The following is a 24,359-nucleotide window of genomic DNA, read 5'->3' on the forward strand; positions in this document are numbered from 1 at the left end:
TCTTCCGGCGTGCCGATTCGAGCATGAAGGAAAATGAAAAGGTCAAGCTGCTTATGCGAGGAGTTAAAGATCAATTCTTTGCGGGCCTCGTACGGAACCCACCCAAAACAGTCGCGGAATTCGTTGAAGAGGCATCCACCATGGAAAAAACTCTTGATGCCCGAGCACGCCAGTATGACCGCCAGCAGCGCATTTTCTCAGAAAACTGCCTGGGCACCGCTATAACAACGATAATCTGCGGGATGTTATCCGTCAAGTTTTGCGAGGGGGGCTCCGCCGATTGCTGCCAACGGGAACGCAGTCGCAGCTTTCATCGCTCACAGACGCCATCCGGGATGAAGTTCAACAGGCCTTGGGTGTGACGCCGACACCCACGCAGCCTCTGCAGCCCCCAGCCATGACTTACGCCGCAGCAGTGCGCCGTCCTGCACCTCGACGACAAGACCCAAACCCCTATCGCCCTCAGCCAGCTGCGTTGGACCGCCGCCCCCTCGCCCCAACCCGCCCGTCCTACGAGCGTCGCACACAGCCGAGGAAATGCGACGAGTGGAGAACTCCCGACCAGCGCCGCCCACTATGCTTCCACTGCGGCGAAGCCGGTTACATACTCTGGCACTGGCCATACAGAAGACTGGGCATCCGAGGGTTCTCATACGACGCTCCACGACCAGGACCCGGCCAGCGACCAGCCGAAATCGAGGAATTTTTGCGTTGGGAAGGATGCTCATCGCCGAGCCGCCTATCACGTTCCCTGTCGCCATCTTCACCGCGCTTTGTATCTCGTAGCCGAGGTTACACGATGCGTGGACGCTCCCCCAGCCCCCGAAGGTTAAACTGAATAAAGCAGCCTCTGGACGTGAGGTTGCTTTTAAGCGCAATGACAATGATCCTCCATAGACGAGTACTCAAGACCATGCCTCAACCACGACGACAACACCGACGACGACAACGACGACGGCGGCGCGGACAGACTTGAAACTTTTAACGCTGCCCAGTGAAGTAACGTCGGAGTATGCCCACAGCAGCCTCACTACTCGACGGAGCCGAGATCGGACACCGAAGACAACGTACAATACGAGAACGCGAACAAGTGATCTTGAAGTTACGGTCGACGGTCACGCGGTTACTGCCTTGGTCGACACGGGAGCTGACTACTCAGTCATGAGCGGGCCACTCGCTGTCCGACTCAGGAAAGTGACAACAACTTGGGATGGCCCGCTGATCCGCACCGCAGGTGGTAACCTTATTACGCCGTCAGGACGCTGCACCGCGAGAGTTACAGTAAATGGGCGAACCTATGCTACAACCTTCCTGGTCCTACAGAAATGCTCGCGAGACGTGATTTTAGGAATGGACTTCCTGAATGATAATCGAGCGATAATCGGGCGATAATCGACCTTAGATCCAAGTCGATCGAGTTTTCCACGGACAAAGCCATATCTGCCGTGACGACCGCGACTCATCACATTGCCTTAAACGTCCTCGACGAAGCATTCAGCGTGCCGCTCCGATCAAGTGTCGTCGCCTGCATATGTACTGGAGACATCGAAACTGCCGAAGGCGTCGTCGAGGGCAACATCCAGTTACTCTTTGATCGTGGACTGGGCGTCCCAAGGGGAGTCGCCCAAATCCGGAATGGCCAAGCCCAGGTGCTGCTAACTAACCTCACCTAAGAATACCGGCATCTAAACAAAGGTACGACGATTGCCTTTCTCGACGAGCTGCCAGACATCTGATATATTAGTCCTCCCCGACCAACCCGCAGAACCATCTGACCAAGACCACCAACCCACGTTCGGCATCAACCCCGCATTGCCCCGGAGCAGTCAAGACCAAATACGCAGTCTTCTTCAAAGGTACAGCGATTGCTTCTCATCAGCATCGAATGTGGGACGAACCCGGCTTGCCAAGCACCGCATTGTCACAGACGAACACGCCCGACCACTGCGGCAGAGCCCCTACCGCGTATCGCCGATAGAACGCCAAGCTATCCGCAAGCAAGTAGAGGAAATGCTACGTGACGACGTCATCCAGCCATCAAGGAGCCCCTGGGCAGCACTAGTCGTCCTAGTGAAAAAGAAAGACGGCACCCTTCGCTTTTGCGTCGATTACCGCCGCCTGAACAGCATTGCGAAGAAGGATGTCTACCCCCTCCCCCGCATCGACGACACATTGGATCGGCTATGCAACGCTAAGTACTTCTCATCGATGGACCTGAAGAGCGGCTACTGGCAAATTGAAGTCGACGAAAGAGATCGCGAGAAGACTGCGTTCATCACGCCAGACGGACTCTTCGAGTTCAAGGTTATGCCATTCGGCCTCTGCTCACCTGACCCTAGCAAGATCATCCCCAACGTGCACCGAAAGCTGTCGGGAACATCTGGACACCAGTTTTTTCCAAGGTGGGGCCGGTTAAACCCCTTTTTCGGGTAACACATGGCCCGATCGGGCCGGTGGCGCGGCTAGGCCTAACGGCCGAACCGGTACCCGGCACATCGGGGCCTCTGGCCACTGACGCCAGTATGGCTGCTACACAAATCTCCTGCCGAGGCTACGACCCAGAAAACATGCACTGGACAACGGTTAACCCAGCGGGAACCGAAGGCCCAGTTTCGGCAACGGTTACCCCAGCGGCAACCGGAGGTTCAGATTTGGCAAGATTTCGCAGCGCCGCGTTGAACGCCGCAGTGCTGCGCCGAGCGCAAGACCAAGCCTTAAAGCCGGCGTCCGTAGACGCGGCCGGCGTTCACGCCGGAAACCAGCAGTCACCCGCCCCGCGCGCGGCGGGCCGCAAACGGCGACTGCTCACGAAGTGGAAACCACCTGTTATCCCAAAGCCTGCTCCAGACGACTACGTCGTCGTCGTCGTCAAGCCTCCGACCCGCGTCTCGTTGTACGAGACTTTCCAGGAGACCGGCTACGGCCGGGCGTTCACGGCTCTCCTGGGCACGCAACCCGCATCAGGCCTTACCATAATACCGGTAAGAGACCAAAACGTCATTATTGTTCAGACTGCGAAACCCGAGCTAGCCGACCGTATCATCGGGGATTTCAAACTTAATGCACCCGACGGGAGGGTCCCCATTGTGGGGCACCTGCGCCAAGACGGCAAGGACGTCTGCTACGGCGTCATTACCGTCCGTAACTCTGAAACTACGGACTCGCTCCGTACTAGGCTCCAATGGCGCTACGGCACCATCGTGGAAGTGCGTAAATTTGGGACATCCAACAAAGCGAGACTGACTTTCGCCGGAACAGAAAAGCCACGTTTCGTGCACTACGAGTCGGAGCTTGTAAAAGTTAGGCCTTACCAGCGAACCATTCCAGCCTGCCGACATTGCGGTGTGGTCGGCCACCGCGTGGACGCCTGCCCCGGCCAGAAGCTGTACCGGTGTGGCCTGTGCGGGCAGCAGGCTCTACTCGTTGAAGGGGTGCGGGCCCCTCACCAGTGCAACCCAAAGTTTTCAGTGTGCGGCGGGGCCCATGCCACGGGGGGCCCTGCGTGTACGGCTAAATATCGCGCTATCCAGCCCCCGCATGCCGAGCGCGGGCGTAAATCGAAGCGGAACCGACGCAGGCGTGGCAAGCGTCGCCCGGACAAGCTGAAGGCCAAGGCTGCCGACCAAGCCACGGACCAGCCTGTGAATTCTTCTACCGGGAGCCAGGGAAAACCTCAAGCTGCGCCACCGCCGCCTCAAGCCGGTGCAGCGAAGCCCCTCGGACCTCCCCAGCGCGGCGGCTCCAAGACGTGGGCAAACGTTGTCAAGCAATACTCGCAGGTGAGCGGCGCGGGCAGGGCAGCTTCTCCCTTCCCTCCCCCTTCCCAATCCCAACCACGGGCAATCTCTGCCGAACAAAAAGAAATATCTGCTCTCCGCGAGCAGGTTGCAAATTTTCAAAAGCGCCTCGCAATAGCTGAGGCCCGCCAAAATTCCCCCAACCACACCTCTGCCCCACCCGCCGCAGAGGCAATGGAAAGCGACGCAACCCCTTCAGGACAGGCGGCGCATGCCCTCACGGCACTCGAGGCGAGAGTGAGCGCGCTCTAAACTCAAGTTAACAACAGAATATCCGCATTGGAGACGCCAATCAATGCCACACTTACGGCGGCACTCAACAAAATTAGCCACCTTGCGCATCTATCCCAAACCTCATAACCGCTCAGTTCGCTCAACTTACCCGCGCTCCAAGGCGCGCTGGCCCGCTCAAAACCTTCGCAGGCCGGCAGCTCAAAGCGTCTAGGCGTCGGATCGCCGGAGAAGAAGAAGAGGTCCCCTGTGCCATCCCCAGTATAAAGAACGCTCCTCTCTTTGGAGCCACTGGCTCTTAAGCCTCCTCTCTCCAAACTCACAACTCTACCCTTGATCATGGCGGGCGACCCTAGAAATAGGAAGCATCCGCGAAGCAATTCAATCCCTATTCAAATTGTACAGTGGAACTGCCGCGGATTCAAGGCACGCACAAACCGAGCCGATCTACGCCTTTTCCTTACAACTTTCCCAGAATTACCTGCTGTGGTGGCCCTTCAGGAGCCAGGAAATGGCGCCACCCTTGCCAAATACACGGTGTACCAGCAGGATGCGCAGAGCTGCCTCTGCGTACATAAAAATTACACGGCCTCCCAGGTTGACCTGGATCTTAGCGCTAATTTCTCCTATGTAATGGTGACCATCCTTCCGCTACGCAAACAGGACCCCCCATTGCACATACTTAACATTTACTGTCCCCCAAAGCTACCAAATGTTACATTCGCAGATACCTTCAGCCGGGCTTTGAAGGTCGCGAATCGGGATCCCCTCATAATCGTTGGGGACTTTAATGCTCCCAGCCCCTTATGGGGGTACACACGTGAAGAGAAACGCGGACGCAAGTTGGCGGAGCTTGTTTCCACACTAGGCCTTACTCTTCACACGGATCCCGCGCAACCCACTCGTATAGGTAACTCCGTTACACGCGATACGTGTCCGGACCTCACCTTTACGAAAAATATTCGCTATGCAGATTGGAGGAACACCAAGGAATCCCTGGTTAGCGACCACTGCATAATTACCACAATCCATACCAAGCCACTCACAAGACCACAGGCCAATGCAAAACTACCCGACTGGACCAAATTTAGGAGCAGCTACACCAATCCTCAATCGATAATGGACCAAGGATACTCAACGTGGTCCCAACACCTAGTATCCCACTTGAAATCAGTCGAGCAAAATGTTCAACTCTCAGAGCCGAGCCCGGCGGTTGATAACCACCTCCTCCACCTCTGGGAGGCACGACACAGCCTAGTCCGCCGCTGGCGTCGTCAAAAACACAATCGGAAACTCAAAATTCGCATCGCGGATATCACCCAACAGGCGGCACAATACGCGGCCCAACTCGCCGACTCCAATTGGGTGCACCGATGCAACACTGCAGCTCGGCAAATGTCGAGTCGGGGTACGTGGCGCCTCTTCCGCGCCCTTATTGATCCGGCACAAACACGTACTGAGCCACAAAAACAACTTCAAAAGGCTATACATAACTTCACTGGAGACACGGCCAAACTGGCCGATGCGCTCCGCGACAAATATTTGAGCATACACCAGGATCCCCGTGGTCAGGCGTACTCGTATGCAGGTTCCGAGAAGGCGGATTTGGATCAACCGTTCCAGCTCCATGACCTAAAAGCGGCCCTGGCTAAAATGAAGCGAGGTACAGCACCGGGCCGGGACAAGGTGACGGTAAAGCTTATTGCCAACCTCCCAGATCCCGCCTACGAAACTCTCCTCGATTACTTCAACACTATCTGGGTTGGAGGCACACCACTCCCCGTAGATTGGAAAACGGCACTAGTAACTTTCATTCCCAAGCCAGGTAAAGCCATTAACACCGACAACCTCCGGCCCATCTCCCTCACTTCGTGTGTGGGGAAGCTGATGGAGACTATGGTCCGCGACAGATTGTCGGCTTTCCGGGAACAGCAAAACATTTTCGCAGACACCATGTACGGTTTCCGCCCACACCGGTCCGCACAAGATGTCCTGTTGCAACTTCACAAGGAGATTCTCGACAGCGTAGAGCACCCCAGCAATGATAAAGTAGTCGTCGCACTTGACCTGCGTGGGGCTTTCGACCATGTGACCCACGAGATCACCCTATCCCACTTGTCGCAAACAGACTGTGGGCGCAATACTTTCAATTATATCAAACAATTCCTTGCAGATCGCCAATCCTATATCTGGCTGCAAGACACAGAATATAGCCCCTATCAACTTGGCACACGAGGGACCCGACAGGGAGCTGTCCTCTCGCCATTACTATTTAATCTGGCCATGATGAAGCTCCCTACCCAGTTGGCAGAGGTCGCCGGTGTGCAGCACGCTCTGTATGCGGACGACATCATCCTCTGGGCAACTAAACAATCGGTTGGAGACATCGAGACCAACCTGCAACAAGCGGCAGCTATTGTGGACGCATACGCTCGTCGCTGTGGTCTTGAATGCTCCCCGAGCAAATCGGAATTTGTGCACATACGCCCCAACTCAAAGTGCACAACCAAAATTGCCCTTTCCCTACTTAGCGGACCGATACCCGAACACGAGGAGATCCGGGTAGTGGGGCTTTTCATTCTTCATAGGCGCAAGATAGACACTACCTTAAACAAGCTACGTAAGGTGGGGGACCAGGTGGGTCGGATGCTCCGCCGGGTATCCAATAAAAGGGGGGGACTACGATGCAAAGATGCCCTGCGGCTGGCCAATGCATTCGTAACCAGCCGGATTTTATATTCGGCTCCCTACATCCACCTACGCAAATGCGATCAGAATGCCTTAGAAGTAGTTCTCCGCAAGATTTATAAGAGAGCGCTCGACCTCCCCATAACGACGTCCAAAAAGCGTCTCCTCGGTCTGGGGATGACCAACACCTTTGGGGAGTTACGAGAAGCTCATCTTAACAATCATTAACAAGCAAAACACCTGCGGAGAGCCGCCTTCTGACCCGCTTACACATATCCTACGCAACACATACAGAAGAACGGGTCCGCATCGCTGAAGCCTGGCGCTTTGCACGCCAGGTGCAATCCCTTCCGAAGAACATGACTGCAGACACCCATGATGGTCGCCGTCTCGCGCGGGCGGAGGCTATTTCTCAACAATATGGCCATAAGCCAGGTGTCTTCTATGTGGATGCGGCCGGCCCACACCATGAGGGTTGGTACACGGCGGCCGTCATCCACCAAAACACTACAGTTCAGGACCTTACTTGCGGTGCCCCAAACAATACATTTGCTGAAGAGATCGCCATTGCACTGGCCGCCGCAGATCCAGAGTCCCGAGTCATTATTACGGACTCCAGGGGCGCCTGCCGCAATATTGAGCAAGGGTATATTCCAGACCGTGCTTTCAAAATTCTCCACGCATGCGAATACACAGGGTTTCCGACCCATCGTACCATCGTGTGGCCTCCGGCTCATGCAGGTCTTGAGGGGAACGAGGCAGCCGACGCTGCCGCCCGCGCGCTTACTCACCGGGCGTCGCCTCATCCGCAGCCTGATCCGGAATTTAATTTCAATCCGGCCATCACCTTTAAAGAGATCACCTCTCTTTATCAAAACTTTCATGGTCTCTATCCCCCTCCCTGTAAAGGCCTCACCAGGGTGGAGGAGCGCTGGCTTCTCCGCCTCTATACCAATACTGTACTGTGCCCAGCAGTACTTAAGCACTTCAATTCTTCTTTCTCGGGCGCGTGCCCACACTGTGAGGAGGAGTTTTCGGACACCTACCACATGGTGTGGGCATGCCCTTCCAATCCTGTCTACCCACCCCACCTCCACCCCACTCGAGAGGACTGGGAGGCTGCCCTGCGCGGCTGCTCCAAACTCCATGCCCAACAGGCATTGGTAGCTAGAGCCCGGGCCGCTGCGGAAGCTACAGGGATCTCGGACTAGGGATCCCTCCTAGTGTTTGTAAGGGGCGGGCCCTGGCTCGCCCCATCGACCTCTCACTATAAATAGGAATAAAAGTTTTCCTCCTCCTCCTCCCCAGTGACGTTCCAGCGAGTAATGGATACGGTGCTCGCAAGCTTGAAGTGGCAGATTTGCCTAGTCTACTTAGATGACGTTGTTGTCTTCTCCTCAAGCTTTGAAGACCACCTTAGAAGGCTTCAGATAGTGCTGGAAACGATCAAGTCTTCAGGCCTGACACTGAAACCAGAGAAGTGCCACTTCGCCTACAAGGAGCTGCTGTTCCTTGTTCACGTCGTAAGGAAGGTTGGAGTACGCCCAGACCCCCAGAAGACGGCCGCGATCGCAGAATTTCCACAGCCTAATGACAAGAAAGCTAAACGGAGGTTTCTTGGATTGTGCGCTCATTACCGGCGATTCGTCAAGAACTTTTCGCGCATCGCTGAACCTTTGACCCAACTTACCAAGGTGGACATGCCTTTTAAATGGGAAATGGCGCAAGAGGAAGCTTTCAAAGAGCTAAAGCGCCGCTTACAGTCCCCTCCTGTGCTCGGGCACTTTGATGAAAACGCCGAAACCGAAATCCATACCGATGCAAGCAGTGTGGGCTTAGGATCGGTGCTCGTCCAGAAAAAAATGGTGGAGAGGAAAAAGTTATCGCGTACGCTAGCCGTTCACTGTCGAAAGCCGAAGCCAACTATTCGACGACCGTGAAAAAATGTCTCGCCATTATTTGGGCCACGTCGAAATTTCGCCCCTACCTGTACGGATGTCACAAAATTCGGCGCATTTTTGAAACAAAGAAAAACGCCGCCGCGCACACGGCGCCTCGCCGGCGTGGGCCGAACGGGGGAGAAGGAAAACCGCTGAGCGCGTGGCTCCCTCTCACCTTCACCACCGCTCACCGTCACGGCATGCGCCGAGGGAGAGAGAGAGAGATAACTTTTATTTTTCAGCTCAAGTCCGAGCCTTCTTAGTCGCCCGTTTGGTGGGCGCTATTTATCGGCGGTGGCAGAGTAGGGCCACGTGTCCCTTGGATGCGTCGGATGTGGGCGGCGAGGAGCGGCCAGAGGGTGGGCTGCAGAGAGGTTGGTGGAGCGGTCCATCGGGCCCACGTGAGGTGAAAGGGGGGAGGCAAGGTATGCGAGGAAGGTATGGTGGGAGAGTTAGTTGCGCGGGGGCATAACCAATATGTATGAATGTTGGAGGGATGCTCTCCGCACACGAGACAGGCGGGTTTGCCAGGTTTATGAAGGATATAGTGGGAATACAGTTCGCAGGGAAGGGAGTTAGTCTGTGCCTGTCGAATTAGAGAGGCGTCAGCACGGCAAAGGAAATGGGAGGGTGACGGAAGGGTTCGTCGCATGTGCCGCAAATTGCGAAGGTGTTCGCGGCGGTCCTGTCGGTGTGTAGCGCGGTCTGCCTTGGGATTATAATGGGCTGGCCAGGCAGTCGGAGGGCCCGGTGGTATTTTTTCACGGGCCAGAGCAAGAGCAAGCTCATTCTCCGGTATACCTTGATGACCAGGAATCCATTCAAGGCGGACATGGAGCGTAGGGTGGGCTGTTAGGTATTGCAGCAAAGTGTCTAGGATATGGGGAGGGAGTTTTTGAGATTCGAATGAGCGTATGGCAGCCTGAGAGTCTGCACGTATGGTGATGGTGGAGGACAGGTGGTCGTGAAGCGTAATCGCCTCTGCTATGGCCAGAGTTTCTGCGTCGGTTGAGGAGGGCACTCCTGTGTGGAGATGTGTGGAGGTGCTTCGAGGGCCGACTACTGCAGTAACTACTTGGTGCTCGAGGATATGGGCATCGGTATAGTAAGTGTCGTGGCCCAGTACGGGTAAATGGTTCGCCAGTGCTTCACGCCGCCCGGGATTTATCGTTGGAGACATGTGGCGTGGAATGGGTTTTACAGTAAGACGCGGGAGGCTTTTCCACGGGGGAGCAGATGGTTGAAGCGGGGGTAGTTGGGAAATGGTGTGTCCGAAAAGGCTGAGGAGGTCTCTGCCTTGCTCGGAGGTAGAGAGACGGTGTATCTGGGCTCGGTGGTGTGCTGCTGCGCGTTCTTCGAGGGAGTTGAAAATGGCGGCGTCTGCGATCAGAGCATTTGCGGCGTAGATGGGAACTCCCATGGCTAATCGAGTGAAGCGACGCAGAGAGGCTTCCAGTTTGCTTACTTGAGAGGATGTGAGGCGTTGATAGGGGTAGGCGTACATGACCCTCGAATAAACGAGTGCTTCTATAACTCGACGGAGTTCGTGTTCTCTGAGTCCATGCTTTTGACGAGATATGCGGGACAGCATGTGGCGAATTTGGTTCAGTTGTTGCAGGAGTTGGCTAAGCCACACGTTGCACTTGCCATCTTGTTGAAAAGTGAAGCCAAGGATCTTGATGTGGCTCCGTCGGGGAATAGGGGTTTCCGCGAGAGAGAGTTGAATGAGTTCGCGGTAGGAAGAAGCGGTTTTTTGAGGAGCGTTAGAAACCACGATGTATTCCGACTTTTCGGCGGAACAACTCATACCTATGCGGCGTGCATGCTCCTGAACGACGTCGAGGCCTTGCTGCAAAGTGGATTCTAGTTCCCCGGCGTTTCCTGTGGTAGACCAGAGAGAGATATCATCCGCATATATAGCGTGGCGTAGGCGAGGAATTTCAGCGAGTTTTCGGGGCAGTTCTTTCATTGCCAAGTTGAAAAGCATAGGTGAAAGAATGGATCCCTGTGGTGTACCTGCGGTGAGGGGAAAGGGGGCGGAAGGTGTGCCGTCGGGGCCAATGATTCGGAGGGTCCTGTCTGTAAGAAAGTCTTTGATGTAGTTGAACATGCGGACCCCAGGGCGAGTGTCTGCCAGGTTGGTGAGAATTGCGGAGTGGGCGACATTATCAAAAGCCTTTTTGATATCCACGCCGGTCAAAACTCGAAGCTGTGCGCTGCTTGGGAAGGCGTACAAATCCTCATAGATTTGCCGTCCAATGTCTTGTGTGCATACGTGGGCGCGGAATCCGACCATAGTGGGAGCAAGACAGCGATTGGTATGCAGGTGCCATTCGAGGCGGGTAGGGGCCATCTTCTCCATCAGCTTCCCTAGGCAAGAAGTCATGGATATAGGTCGGAGGTTAGTGATGAGCGCAGAGGATTTTCCTGGTTTCGGAATCATAATTACGTGTGCCTCTTTCCATGCAGCGGGAATTTTCCCGGAGCGCCAAATAGTATTAATAATCTGAATAAGTTCGTCTAGTTTTGAATCGGGGAGATTACGGAGTATACCATAGGTAACTTTATCTGGGCCGGGTGCTGTGTTTCGCTTAAGGGAGCGTAGAGCAGCCTGAAGTTCGGCGAATGTAAAGTCGGAATTCATTCCTTGTTCGTCTGCTTCTTCTTCGATGTAAGGGTATGACGGGGAGCTGGCAGGAGAAGTAGAGGATGGGTAAAATTGATTTCGGATTTGCTCAACCAGCTCTTCTTGTGAGACGGAGAGGGCCAACTGTAGCTTTTGAAGTGTGTTACGAGGTTTACCCTGTCCAAGTAGGGTGCGCATAATGTGCCAGACTTTTGGAGTGTGGAGTCTCTCGACCATGTCATCACAGAGCTGAAGCCAGTTGTTCGTGGCTAGTTGGTCAGCGTATTCTTGGGCTGCTTGCGTTAGTTCAGCAACTTTTCTTTTCAATGCGTGGCTAGATCTACAGTTGCGCCAAGCTTTTATGGCCCGGCGACGTTGTTTCCATAGCCCAAGTAGGTGTGTGTCAATGTATGGATAGTCGGGAGATCGGTGGATATGTTTGGTGTGTTGGGAGACGGTCTCCATAATGGCGCTACACCATTTTTCGGGGTCCTCGAGTGAGACTGATAAGGAGTCGAGGGCCGGCCGAGCCTTTGGCCAGTCTACGAGCATAGTGGGAGGTAGATGTGTTCCGGGTGGTCTGGAGGGTCGCTGGGACGTGAGCGTTATCTGAAGAATACAGTGATCACTCCCCATCGTGCCACCCGTATTACTCCAAGAAGCGCGGAGATCGCTGCGAATCCATGCGAGGTCGGGGTTTGTGTCGGATTGTGCTCCACATCCTAGACGTGTAGGCATGAACGTGTCATTCAGGAGGGTGAGGTGCTGAATACTGGCGAAGCGGTCGAGTTTTCGTCCGGAGGCTGAAGTACGGTCGTATCCCCATGCAGGGTGTGGGCAGTTGAAGTCACCAAGAAGGACGAAAGTAGTAGGGACATTAGAGGCAGGAAGGGCCGTATGCAAAGGTGGGATGCTGGTTTTGGAGTCGGAGGGAGTCCAGTAGCAGTTTAAAATCGTGATACGGTGACCCTGATAGGTGGAGTGTGTCAGGACATGCTCTTTCGTCCAGGAGTTGAGGTGGGATGTATCTTCCTGAATGGTGGGTATCGTGCGCCGTATGTATGTAACCGTCAAAGTCGGCGGAGGAGGGGGCGTTTGATGTCCTTTTCTCTTCATGACTATACTTGGCTGAGTAAAATGGTCGTAACCTGGCAGAGAAAAGGCACCGTGCGTTTCCTGCAGTGCAATGACGTCTGGGTTAACGCCAGTAATCTGCATGTGTTGCAAGAGGGCATTTTTCTTGCGACGAAAACCGCGGCAGTTCCACTGCCAAATAATTAGAGGGTTTTGGGGTGGGGATGTGTGTCGCATGATATCACTCATCATGCCGGTCTTCCTCCATTGTGTCGAGGTTAGGCACTAGAGGGGCGCTTGCGCGCTTTCGAGGGGGAGCATTGGAGTCTGCGTCGGGAGAGGGTGGGGCAGAGGACGCGAGAGAGAGGAGATGGTGCTCTAGTTGCTCGACGCGAGCCGTCAGTTGTTGTAAGGCCAAGAGGACGGGAGCAAGGGATTGCTGTATGAGAGCAATAGCGTTGTCGGTAGGGAGGGGTGAAAGTGGAGTAGGTGTGGAGGGGCGTGAGTAAAACCGGTTTTGGAAGGACGGGGGAGGGGGTGCGATGGATGTGGGAGATGGACCGCTCACCTGGTGACTTGGTGGAGTCTGTGACTGCATCACGGAAGCTTGTGGTTTAGTAGAGGAGGTGGAGGTGCTGGTTGCCGCACCAGAAGTGGTGGACGGTGGCCGCTTGGCAGAGGGCTTGGTTCGAGATTGACTTCTTTGCGCGGTCTCGTGCCCCGGGCTGTTGCTGCTGCTGCTGCAGGAGAGCTGAAGGGCCTCGTAGCGGTTCGAGGTAGGCAGGGGCGGCCAGATGGTCGCGTCGGCTTTAGGGGGTGGAGGGGCGGCGCGGGCGCGATGGCGTCGTTGGGCGCGGTGCCACTTTAGGACTGCAGCGTCGGCGTCTTTCCTTGCGGGGCATTCAGGATGAGACGGTGTGTGGTCGCCCTTGCAGTTCCAGCAGTGTGGTTCACATTCGTGTGGGATAGTCGTTGGGTCTTGGTCAGGAGGAAACGGTTGGCTGCAAATCGAGCACCGAACAAGGCTAGGCTTGTTAGGACAGACGTCGGCACGGTGTCCTATGGCGTGACAATGCGTGCATTGTTTGCTGTGCGGCTTTTGCGGGTAGACGCGGTACACTCCGCTGTAGAAGACGGCATAGCGTGGTAGACGGGGCCCTTCGACGGTGAGCAGAAGTGTGTTGGTACGTCCGAGACGGCGGGCGCTTAGGAGTCGGGTGCCGTGAACACGAAGGTTAGCGGCAAAGTCGTCTTCGGTAAAGTCCATGGTGCTGCCGTGTATAACACCACGGGCGTTAAGGGGGTCGTTAGCTACGTACGAGGTGACTTCGTACTGTATGTTGTTCAGTGAAACTTGCTTGAGTTGGAGCAGCTTGTCCGCAGCGGCTGGGCGGTGGGTATCGATGGCCAGGATGTTTTGCGAGGTGCGGAGTTTGATGTAGGTATTGTCACGTTCAGTCTTGGTTAGGCGGGCGGAATCCATGACGGACCGACAGAGCACAGGGAATAAAGTGTTGCCGAGGTTGAGGTGGTTCGCAAATTTCATGACGATCGTGGCTGCGGTGGCTTGCCGGGGCGCCGCGGGAGCACAGTGCTTGTGATTCAGCGCCTGGGCTGCTGACTGGCTAGGCGAGCTCCCCGCCGTTCCGGCTGCGAGCATGCTGGCGAGCGCGGGGGGCGTTGCCCCGGCGGTGCAGATGTAGGCTTGGCTTAGCGCGCCCGGCGTGGGCGGCCAGCCAGATGCTGATGTGCCAAAAAACGGCGCAGAACGCTTGGAATTTTGGTTACCAGGCGTACAGGCGATGAAGTAGCGCTCCTGTAGAACGGTTGGTGGCGATCCGAGGTCAGGAACCTGGACGTAGACGTGATTTTGCTGGAGCTCGGTGTGCGCACAGCCGATCACGGTGGCGCTGGTGGCGCCCTCCCGCCGAGGGAATGAGTCATCCATGTCGAAGATTGCTCTGGAGCATCCGAGTTGCTTCTACAGCTGACGGGGGGAAAAGGGCGTAGCCTTGCGTGCACTAAGACACGTCCCCCTCGCCCGTCGGCGACGGCGCCACGCCAGAACACGCTCGAATCTTCGATATGCGACCCCCGACCTCTGACCAAGCGCGGCCGGTGAGAAGAGGGAAGGGAGACAGCACTGCCGATGCTGAGTGTATGTGCGCGCCTACTCTGGCGCGTAGAACAAACAGACGTCGAAGCAAGCCTATAAAAGAAGGCGTCGGCCGCTGTCAAGTCACTCCGGACCACCGTTTAAGGTTCATCGAAGCGCGCCCGTTCGACTCCCGGGAAAACACCACTCGGCCAGCATCGCACCAACGAGGCAACGGTCGCCAGTCTGCGGGACGGCATCGTCGCGGAACTCTGGTCGTCGGACTGCCGCAGTGCCCGGTGAACAAATTGTGTCTTGTTAATTTACCTCTCTCTCGTGGGTTAGTGCACTCTAGGTGCAATATTGCCTCTGTATTGCATTTTCTCTCGAGTTTAACATTGCACGAGTTGAATTGTTTCATTAATCACTTTGTATGTGTTTGTACTAGTGATTGTGTAATCCTCTGTATCGTTTCTTGGCTTTATAAACTTTGTTTTGTTTGTGAACCTTTGGCTCCGACCCATTCTCTGGCTTGCGACCGGCGAAAGCTGGGCACCAAACGACCAAAAACCTCTTGTCACTTGGTAGCTGGTCTACGCTGAGCCTGCCACGCTGAGTCGAGGGCATCTCCTTAGAGTCCGAGACCGCTACCCCCACACGCTCTAAGGGTGTCTGGGAGCTCCACGCTAAATGTGCGTTGAAGTTGGGTGACAACGGACGACCATTCAAGGTTGTGAGCGATCACCATGCTCTGTGCTGGCTGGCCAATTTGAAGGATCCCTCCGGTCGCCTTGCTCGTCGGAGCCTGCGTCTTCAAGAATTCGACATAACTGCAGTCTACAAATCTGGCCGCAAGCATTCCGATGCAGACTGCTTATCGCGAGCCCCCGTAGACGCAGCACCGGAAGAGGAAGACGACGACGCTTTCTTAGGACCGGTAAGCGGCAGCAGTTTCGCGCAGCAGCAGCGCTCGGATCCTGAGTTGCAAAGCCTAGTTGATTATTTGAAAGGCAAGACCGCACCGCCTCCCCGAGGGTTCCAGCGACAACCGTCGTCCTTCGTCCTTCACAATAATGTCCTCCTGAAGAAGAACTTCGCGCCCAACAGGACAGTGCATCTTCTTGTCGTGACCAAAAATCTCAGGCAAGACATTATGCAGGCATGTCATGATGAGCCGACTGCGGTGCATCTCAGGATTGCTCGCACGTTGCACCGCATTCAGGAGAAGTACTATTGGCCGCGGCTAGCTACCGACGTTTCCCATTACGTGAAAACGTGCCGTGAGTGTCAGCGACGCAAAAAGCCTCCGACTAGACCAGCCGGACTCCTGAACCCCATACCACCGCCAATTAAGCCCTTTCAGCAAATGGGGGTGGACCTCCTCGGCCCCTTTCCGACTTCATCATCAGGTGACAAGTGGATCAACGTGGCCACCGACTACATGACCCGCTGCGCCGAATCAAAAGCGTTGCCTTGTGGTACCGCAACAGAAGTTGCAAAATTTTTTGTCCAAAAAATTCTCCTGCGACACGGCGCCCCCGAAGTGCTCATCACAGACAGAGGAACGGCATTTACAGCGGAGCTGACGCAAGCCATTTTAATCTACAGCCAGAGAAGCCATCGGAGGACAACTGCCTATCATCCACAAACCAACGGACTCACAGAGCGTCTGAACAAGACCATCGCAGACATGCTCTCCATGTACATCGACGCCGAATACAAGACGTGGGACTCCATTCTGCCCTACGTTATCTTCGCCTATAACACTGCCGTCCTGGAGACACCAGGTCTACCCCATTCGAGCTTGTATACGGCAGGAAGGCCACGACAACACTCGACGCAATGCTCCCGCATGTTTCAGACGAAGACAACCTCGACGTCGCCGCCTACCTTCATCGCGCCGAGGAAGCCCGAAGACTTGTGCGGCTTCGCATCAAAGACCAGCAGCACACCTACGCCCGACGCTACAATATGCGCCGACGAGAAAAGCAGTACAAGCCAGGTGATCGTGTTTGGATATGGACACCATTTCGCCGCCGTGGATTGAGCTAAAAGTTGCTGCGACGCTACTTTGGCCCATATAGGGTTCTCCGCCGCATCGGTAACCTGGACTATGAAGTCATCCCCGACGGAACGACAGCATCTCAGCGACGACGTACACGCCCAGAAGTCGTACATGTCGTACGTCTTAAACCCTATTAAGGCGAAAGCCTTTAATGTCTCATCGTTGTAAGCAACAGTTGTCGACAGAAATGTCACGCTTTTCAGTTGGTCGAAACGGTCGTGCCGTCACAGTGCGCCAATTTCAAACGGGGCCAATTGTACTTTGGCTAGTAACCATGCAACCAATTGAAGGGATCATATAGTGATGCTCCAAGTAAGTGGGACTGAGCTTAGTTAATTGCTTAATTACCCAATTAGCCTAATGAACTTCTCTAGTCAAGCCATGTAAATAAATAAAACCGAGTAAGAAATTGGTCGAGCTCGGGAATCGAACCCCGGTCTTCGGAGTGCGAGACGAGCACGCTATCCACTCCGCCATGCCAGCTTTTTTTTTTCTTTATTGCCTGTTTTGACAGATTACAACAGATCTTAAACAGATGTTCTGCGCTGCACACTCAAACAACAAGAACGGACATGTGTTTCACTCGCGTGAGAAAATCAAAACTGTCTCAGGGAACACAACTCTCCCATCCACTCGATAACTTCATCTCCAAAACATAGCTCCTTGTACACTTCACATAGCTTAAATATGTTTTCTTTGAAGTAATCGCGGACAGAACGCGCATCTTCATCACAGTGTCGTACAGCCATCCTGCTTCGCCAAATACTGTGCAGGCCAAGCAGGAAAATTGCATCATATTTATAAAGATCCGGCTCTATGTCCAGGAATCGTATCCCATACCGCGTTAGGGGTAAGTCTTTCTTTATTGTACGCTGGAGCACGTCCCAAAAGAGCAGCGCATCCCAGCAATCAATTAAACCTGTTCTATTGACTCTGGTTTGCGACGCAACAAGCAGTCAGCACCCCATGGTAGAAACAATCCCTTTTCCTCCATCCATGTTTTAACCGGCAACGTCCCAGTGTGTAACTTGAAGAAAAACGTCTTCACACCCGCTGGCACCAACATTTTTCGTACTCTTTTTAAAACATTTCCTGCTTGGCCTCCACTATACATAGATCGATAGATTGGCTCGGGGAAGACAGAGTCGAGCAAATCTTTTAACAATTTCTTACGCGTGACATTAGAAAGATATTCCAAACTGAAGCGCGCATTCAGAAACCGGAAAGCAAAGACCACTTCTTTCAAAAACCTACTTGCACTGTATCTCATCCCGTCCACACTGGAAATAACATAGTTTGGCAAAGCCGAAGAAAGCCTCACTTGAATAAATGTCCGCAGGAAAGGGTCGCGTTGATCTCGAAGAAACAGAAATCTTGACACCACCTGCCTCAGGTACAAGTGTGGCAAGGAAAGACCCCCTTTTCTCAAACGCAGAAATAAATTATCACGTTTAGTCCTCTCCCATGAGGACTGCCAAACAAAAACTGCGAAGAGACGATGAAACTTTTGAATGCTAAGTCGAGAGCATGAAAGGACCTGCAACAAATAGCACACTTTTGAAACCAGATATACATTGCATATGTTTGCGCGCGTGAATACAGACAGTTCCTTCCCCGACCATTTCTGTGCACGCGTGGAGAGTTCTTGAATTTTCTCGTTCCAAAAGTCATCGTTATCTCGATACTTGTCAAGAGGTACACCTAGGTATTTGGAAGGAACATGTGACCATTTTACACTTGCATGAAACAAAGGCGCTGATGCCCAATTCCCATGCCAAAGGCCCGCACACTTGTCCAGGTTAACAACGCTATTGGTTACATCACAAAATCTACGAACAACCGACATCGCATGTTCTATGCTGCTGTGGTCACTACATAAAACTGCCACATCATCGGCATAAGCCAATACTTTAATTTCACATGCTTCCAGTTCGAAACCACGAATACAGCTGTTATTTATTACATTTCGGCAAAGTGGCTCCAGGTACAGAGCGAAAAGTAGCGGTGACATTGGGCAGCCTTGCCGCACGGATGCTCTAACGGCAATTCTGTCTGTGAGCTCTCGGTTAACAACCAGATTCGTGGTACAGTTGCTATAGGCCATTTTAACCCCTTTTAAAATAACTTCTCCAACACAGACATGTTCGAGGATTTTAAAAAGAATGTCATGACATACACGGTCAAATGCCTTCTCTAAATCAATTTGAAACATTGCGACTCGCCTAAAGTCAGCGTCACAGCATTCCAGTATACTCCGAGTGACATGAACATTCGTGAAGACGGTCCGCCCTTGAATTCCACACGTCTGGTGGGGGCCAACCAAGATGTCCATAACTGATTGTAAACGTTTGGCTAATACTTTCATAAAAATTTTATAATCAACATTAGTAAGCGTTATCGGCCGATAACCTGTAACTTGCTTAAGCTGAGCAGGATTGTCAGTTTTCGGTATAAGTACTGTATGTGCACGAGAAAACGACGGTGGTAAAATACCAGTTCTAAATGACTGTTCATAAACGCGTTGTAAAATGAGAGCAGTTTCACGTTTGAACGCCTTATAAAATTCTGCTGTTATCCCGTCAGTACCTGGCGATTTCCCCAAGTGAAGCTCATCAATAGCGCATTCCAATTCCGCTGTTGATAAGTCGGCCGACAGGATGTCAGTGTCTTCACTGGTCAGTCGGGGTAATAGACTTAAAAATTCATCCTGAAAGGCCTGTACAGAGGGCAAAACACATGTCTAGAACAACCAAACCGTGTGTTCCGGAGCTCCCAAAGCCGCTGCGACCAAGAAGGCAAAAAATGACGATGAAATTCTATGAGTTTTACTGCATATGTTTACATACAGACCATTTTTAACCAAATCTTATCGCTAGTTATCGCGTGTTACGCCTGAAACACGCTCAGAGCGTGTTCTAGACATGCGTTTTGCCCTCTGTACATCTGCCGATTTGGAAGCGAACAAATCACGGTAATGCTCACTGAAAGCCTCCCTTATCGCCTTGGGATTGTCTGTCAGAATGCCTTTGCTTTCAATTTCTACGATATCTTTTCTTCTAGCGTATCTTTTTTCTGTCGTCAAATTTCGCCTACTGGGCATATCATCTGCCAGCAAGCGATCTGCTCGTGCACGAATTGCAGCTCCCTGAAACAATGTCGCATCGATAACCTCAAGCTTTGCTTTAACTTCGCTGATAAGGTCACTGTATAGTCCCGGAGCTCTATTTTCCTCTGTAATTAATTCTTTCAACATCTGTTTTAGGTTCTTCTGTTTCGCTTTCTCAGCGTGCTTGATTTCTACGGACCTTTCAATAGCCCTCATTTTGACATCAATTTTGAAATCCTCCCACTTTTCTGCCCAACTTTTTCCATAATTCAACCGAACTTTTTCTAACACGTTCTTTGTTTCTAAAACAAACGAATCGTCCTTTAGTAACTTTGCATTCAGTTTCCACAAGTCCCAGCTGAATTTCGCTTGAGGTGTCACATTCCTGCCAATGGTGAATATGACACAACAGTGATCGCTAAACGTAACCGGTTCGACGATGTAGTTATCGCAAATTGCCGCCAGCTCAAGGGAAACGTAAGCTCTATCTAGCCTAGCATGACTACACCCTTGAAAATGTGTATAATGACGCCTCATTCCGCCCTTTGCAAACTGGGCTACGTCTTGAAGTGAATACTTTTCAATGTTTTCTTTCAAGAAAACAGCACTTTCGCTTTCGGTGACTGTTGAGCCTGATCGGTCATCTGCACTGAGAACAGAATTGAAATCCCCTAAAAGAATGACAAGTCTATTGCATTCCAGATACGCACATAGTTCCTGGAAAAACAAAAGTCGTTCACGGGGTTTCGTAGGAGCATACACACAGATAACTCTCAAATATTCCTCCCCGTACAACAGATCACAGAGCACAAACCTTCCCCTCGTGCAATACACCACTGCTTGTTCCTCGATATTAAGACTGTTCTTAATTAACAGAACACAGCCTGCTGATGTCCCCACTGCATGACTAGCACGCACGTTATATCGCGGCTTGAACTGCGCAACCATAGCGTCTGTCGCGCTCGCACTCTCTACCTTTGTTTCTTGTACTGCAAGAATGTCCAGGTGTTTCTCATAGAGCAGGCGCCTTAGCTGACATTGTTTACGTCTAGCTGCTAGTCCACGCACGTTTAACGTGCCGCATTTTAAATTTGACGGAAGACAAGCCATGCTGAAAATCCTGAGCACAAAAAGGTACAAGTCCCTTACCAGGCGTACGCCTTACCCTCCGAGAAGGGGCGATTAATCAGCGCTCCTTGCGCTGCGCACGGGAGACGCGGACGATGAACGACACTCAGGCACATACTTCCCCTTGGCCCCGGTGGGTCTGAGCCACTGGCGCTCAAGGCGTTGCGACCTGACCTCGGTGGAAGGTTGTGAAGGGGACGGCAACACCGTCTTGGCACGTTTAGCCGGACCGAAGGTGTCATGTGATGCCCTTTCATCCTCGACTGGCTCCGCTTCGGCGTTCATGGCAGACGCCTGGTCACTCATCGGCGGCGTTTCAGTCGCGTTGCTCAAAGCTCGTTGTTCGTTCGGCGTCTTGCTCGAAGTTTCCATGTTTCCGTTGGAGACGCTTCCCTGTTCCCCAGACGCACTCTTCTTTGGACGGTCATCAGGGGCCGCCGTTTCAGCTTCCTCAACGTCCATGATATCCTCTTTATCGTCACAGTCCTCTGAGGCAGCCCCTATCACATTGGCGTACGTACGTATGCAGTCCTCACGGACATGACCAAAGGCTCGGCACTTAGTGCAGCGAGGCGTCTGGCAGTCGCGGCGGATATGCCCGCGTCTGCGACATCGGAGACAAACAGGCGCCCTACCGGGCACAACCACAAGGACGGAGCCCCCGTAGAATTTGAAAAGATGCGGTAGCTCCTCCGCCGTGACTCCCTCTTTAAGCACCATTCGAGCGACACGTGTTGTCGACTCCGCCGATTCAAATCCTGGAACACTCCATTCCTCATGCTGAATTTCCATCACTTCCCCAAACTCACTCAGGGCCTTCCGTAGGGTCTCACTGGGTATGTGAAATGGCACCCAGTGAATCTTCACCTTGATCTCCTTTCGACAGGGATCAATAATGGCACAGTAACCGCCTTTCACACTCAGGCCCCCGGCCGCAAGTACAGTGTCCTTCGCCTCCTGGGTGCGGAACCTCACGAGCCAGAGGTGGCTCATCTGGTAAGCGCCAATGCCGCTGACATCCCTAAGGACGCCGGCATCTTCTAGTGGTTGACGAAAGTCCTCTATTCGATACGGACGCTTCGAGGTATCACCGTGCAAGAAAACACACAAACGCATACCTTCGTCAGCCGGCAGTGACGGTAGCAGAAAGCGATAACCAGGAGGTGGTCCAGACACCGATTCATCTCGACCAACAAAGGCCGTTGCGACACCTCGCCCGGAGCGAGCCATTTCTGCGTCCGTCTAGCAGGGCAGCACGATGGTTTGGGATGAAGAAAGGCGCGTCTAGTGAATACGGTGTCTTCGCTCCTACCTTCCTTTCCGGCGAGTTGTAGGTGTCCACCGAGGTATGAGAGACAGATACATTTTCTTTCCTCAAAAAACAATTTACCAACGAGCGAGGCGTAGAACCGAATGGGCGATAGGACTCCGTGGCAGCGATGCAAGACGCTGTCGCGTTCCACTCTTAGAGGCGAAGCTTAACATCTTAACCACACATCAGTGACCGCACTTTAGGTAAAAAAAAGTGCCCCCCCCCCGCCCCTCCTCCCTGAATTGTGACGAGTGTCCACCGAGATATGTGAGACGAGACAGTTACTGCGTAATTTCCTTTCCTCAAAAACCGTTGCGTTCAAACGGCAACGCATCGCGCCGAACGGGTGGTGGCGTTCCGTGGACTCCCTGGCAGCGCTACAACACGCTGTCGCGTTCCACTCCTAAAAGCGAAGCGTAAGTGTCATTAATTAGCAGTTAATTAGTATGTAGGTATTAATCAGTAATTAAACAATAATTAGTGATTTGTCATCACTTAGTAATTAGTACTCAATTACATGTGACGCCACCAGTGCCACAGAAGCAGTCAAAGTGGTGCGGAAAACGCTTTCGCCTCTACGCACTTTAGATAGTCAAAGTACCCCCTGAATTTTTACGAACGCTAAAGGACTCGAAGTTTGCATTATCCGTGCTTATTTTCATTTTAAAGCATCGCGACGATGCTTCTTTGGGAGGGGGGTAATGCCACGTATCATTGTAATGTCCGTTCGTTCGCGCAAGGCCGCACGAAAGGGTTGTTATCATTTTTGTTTGTGACGCGAGAAGCGACCGGACTACTCTCGATTGATCACAGCCACGAAGAGCGGCATCTACGTGTTTCCAGATTACTCTAGATGTTCTCGACCTGTTATCTCGAAGTTTTCTTGCCGGCCTTAAATTGAACGATGCCGCGAGCAGCGGGAATTCGTAGTTCGACGATTGACGAGCACGCTTGTTGCTTACGCCGCCACCGAGTGATTCAGTTCTTTTGCGGGCACAAGTCAGCCCAAATAGAGGGCTTCTTTTGCAAGTCTTTCTGGTGTCTTCCTGACCGCTGAACTGCCGTCACTACAACGTGACAATATAGATATTCAGGTGATGTGGATTTCCACCATAATAAAACAACTGACTAAATGGGTTATTCAAGTTCTCTTAACCTTACCAGGTATATCATCATATATTACCGTATGGGCTCATATAACCTGACACGGCAACTACACTTGCTTACTTATGCTTCATAAGAAGTTATACTAGTCTTACTGTGTGTCCCATATGGTTTCATATGTATATAATATACATTCATATGTTCCCATACGATTTAAAATGTGCCCCCACAAAATCATATGGGACTTTTTCAATAGGGACTAGCAACTAGGAGACAGGTGAGCCAAATAGGTCACGTGACATTGCGATGTCATCACAAACTGCCCCCCGGATTGTGAGCAAACTGCTTACCGTGACTGGTGGCAGTTAAATTATGGATTGGTCGCACGAGAAGAGCAATATGGGTCGCACAAGGCCCCACTGGTTGGAGCATGAGGGCGCCCAACGATGTAAGAATGCAAATAAAAGAATGACCTTAGGCATACATGTTCAAACAACGCATTGCGCTGTCGCTTGAAACTCTAAAGGCGGAGCTTAAGCGCCCCCTGTATTTTTTTTTATTTCACCGCCAGCACTAACAGCCTGTGTATAATAGATGTTATCGTAATCGGCTTGAAGGTAAGACAGCTTATGCAGTTGAATTTTCTTGGGCCACCTTTAGCTTCAGCGCGAGCGCCACACATGCAGTGATCAGTGGAGTGCTTTATTTTACCCTGGACTAGTGGCTGTACCTCGTTTTTTTTTGTCGATCAGCTTCACAGTTTTGGTTGTCCTGAAAATACTGCGCCTTCTTTGCCTCCTTGTGTTGCCTTGAAGCCATCCGTCATTGTTCAATGGCCTCCTTAATTTTCTTACCCCACCCGCTCCGTGGCTGTCTTTCATTTCTGTAGCGGTTTGTCACCTCTACTTTTATATATGTTCTGATGAATAGTATAATCAGAATATAATCTTATTTTTTCAAGTGGCGCTTATCTTCTGCAGCCTGAACGCCTGCTGCCATTGGCACTATGAGTTCCCAGGTTCATTTTCGTTCCCTTTTTGTTTTCTGTATTTCCTTTTTGTTCAGGGCTCCGTATGCAGACTAGCACGCTTATGATAACTGCCTCAACTATGCCCCCCTCCTAGATCAAAAGCGTCTCTGCAGATTACTAGCGGATAAAGCGCAGGCTCGCCTGTGCCGGCGATAAAGCGAGC

General features: G+C 52.6%; 2 protein-coding genes across 2 annotated transcripts in view; one reads left to right on the top strand and one right to left on the bottom strand.

Annotated features, from left to right (window-relative positions):
* The window catches only part of LOC149325446 (solute carrier family 41 member 3-like), a 78,455-nt gene that overhangs the window by 5,040 nt on the left and 49,056 nt on the right, over window positions 1–24,359 (bottom strand). The gene's annotated exons all lie outside the window — the stretch shown is intronic.
* LOC149325447 (uncharacterized) lies at window positions 2,568–24,176 on the top strand. The gene is made up of 2 exons (XM_089563330.1): window positions 2,568–3,641; window positions 24,147–24,176. Exons 1-2 carry the CDS (start codon window positions 2,568–2,570, stop codon window positions 24,174–24,176), a joined length of 1,104 nt encoding a protein of 367 aa, XP_089419456.1.

This window comes from Amblyomma mixtum, chromosome 10 (assembly GCF_055824585.1).
Source record: "Amblyomma mixtum isolate Tamu chromosome 10, ASM5582458v1, whole genome shotgun sequence".
Lineage (NCBI taxonomy): Eukaryota > Metazoa > Arthropoda > Arachnida > Ixodida > Ixodidae > Amblyomma > Amblyomma mixtum.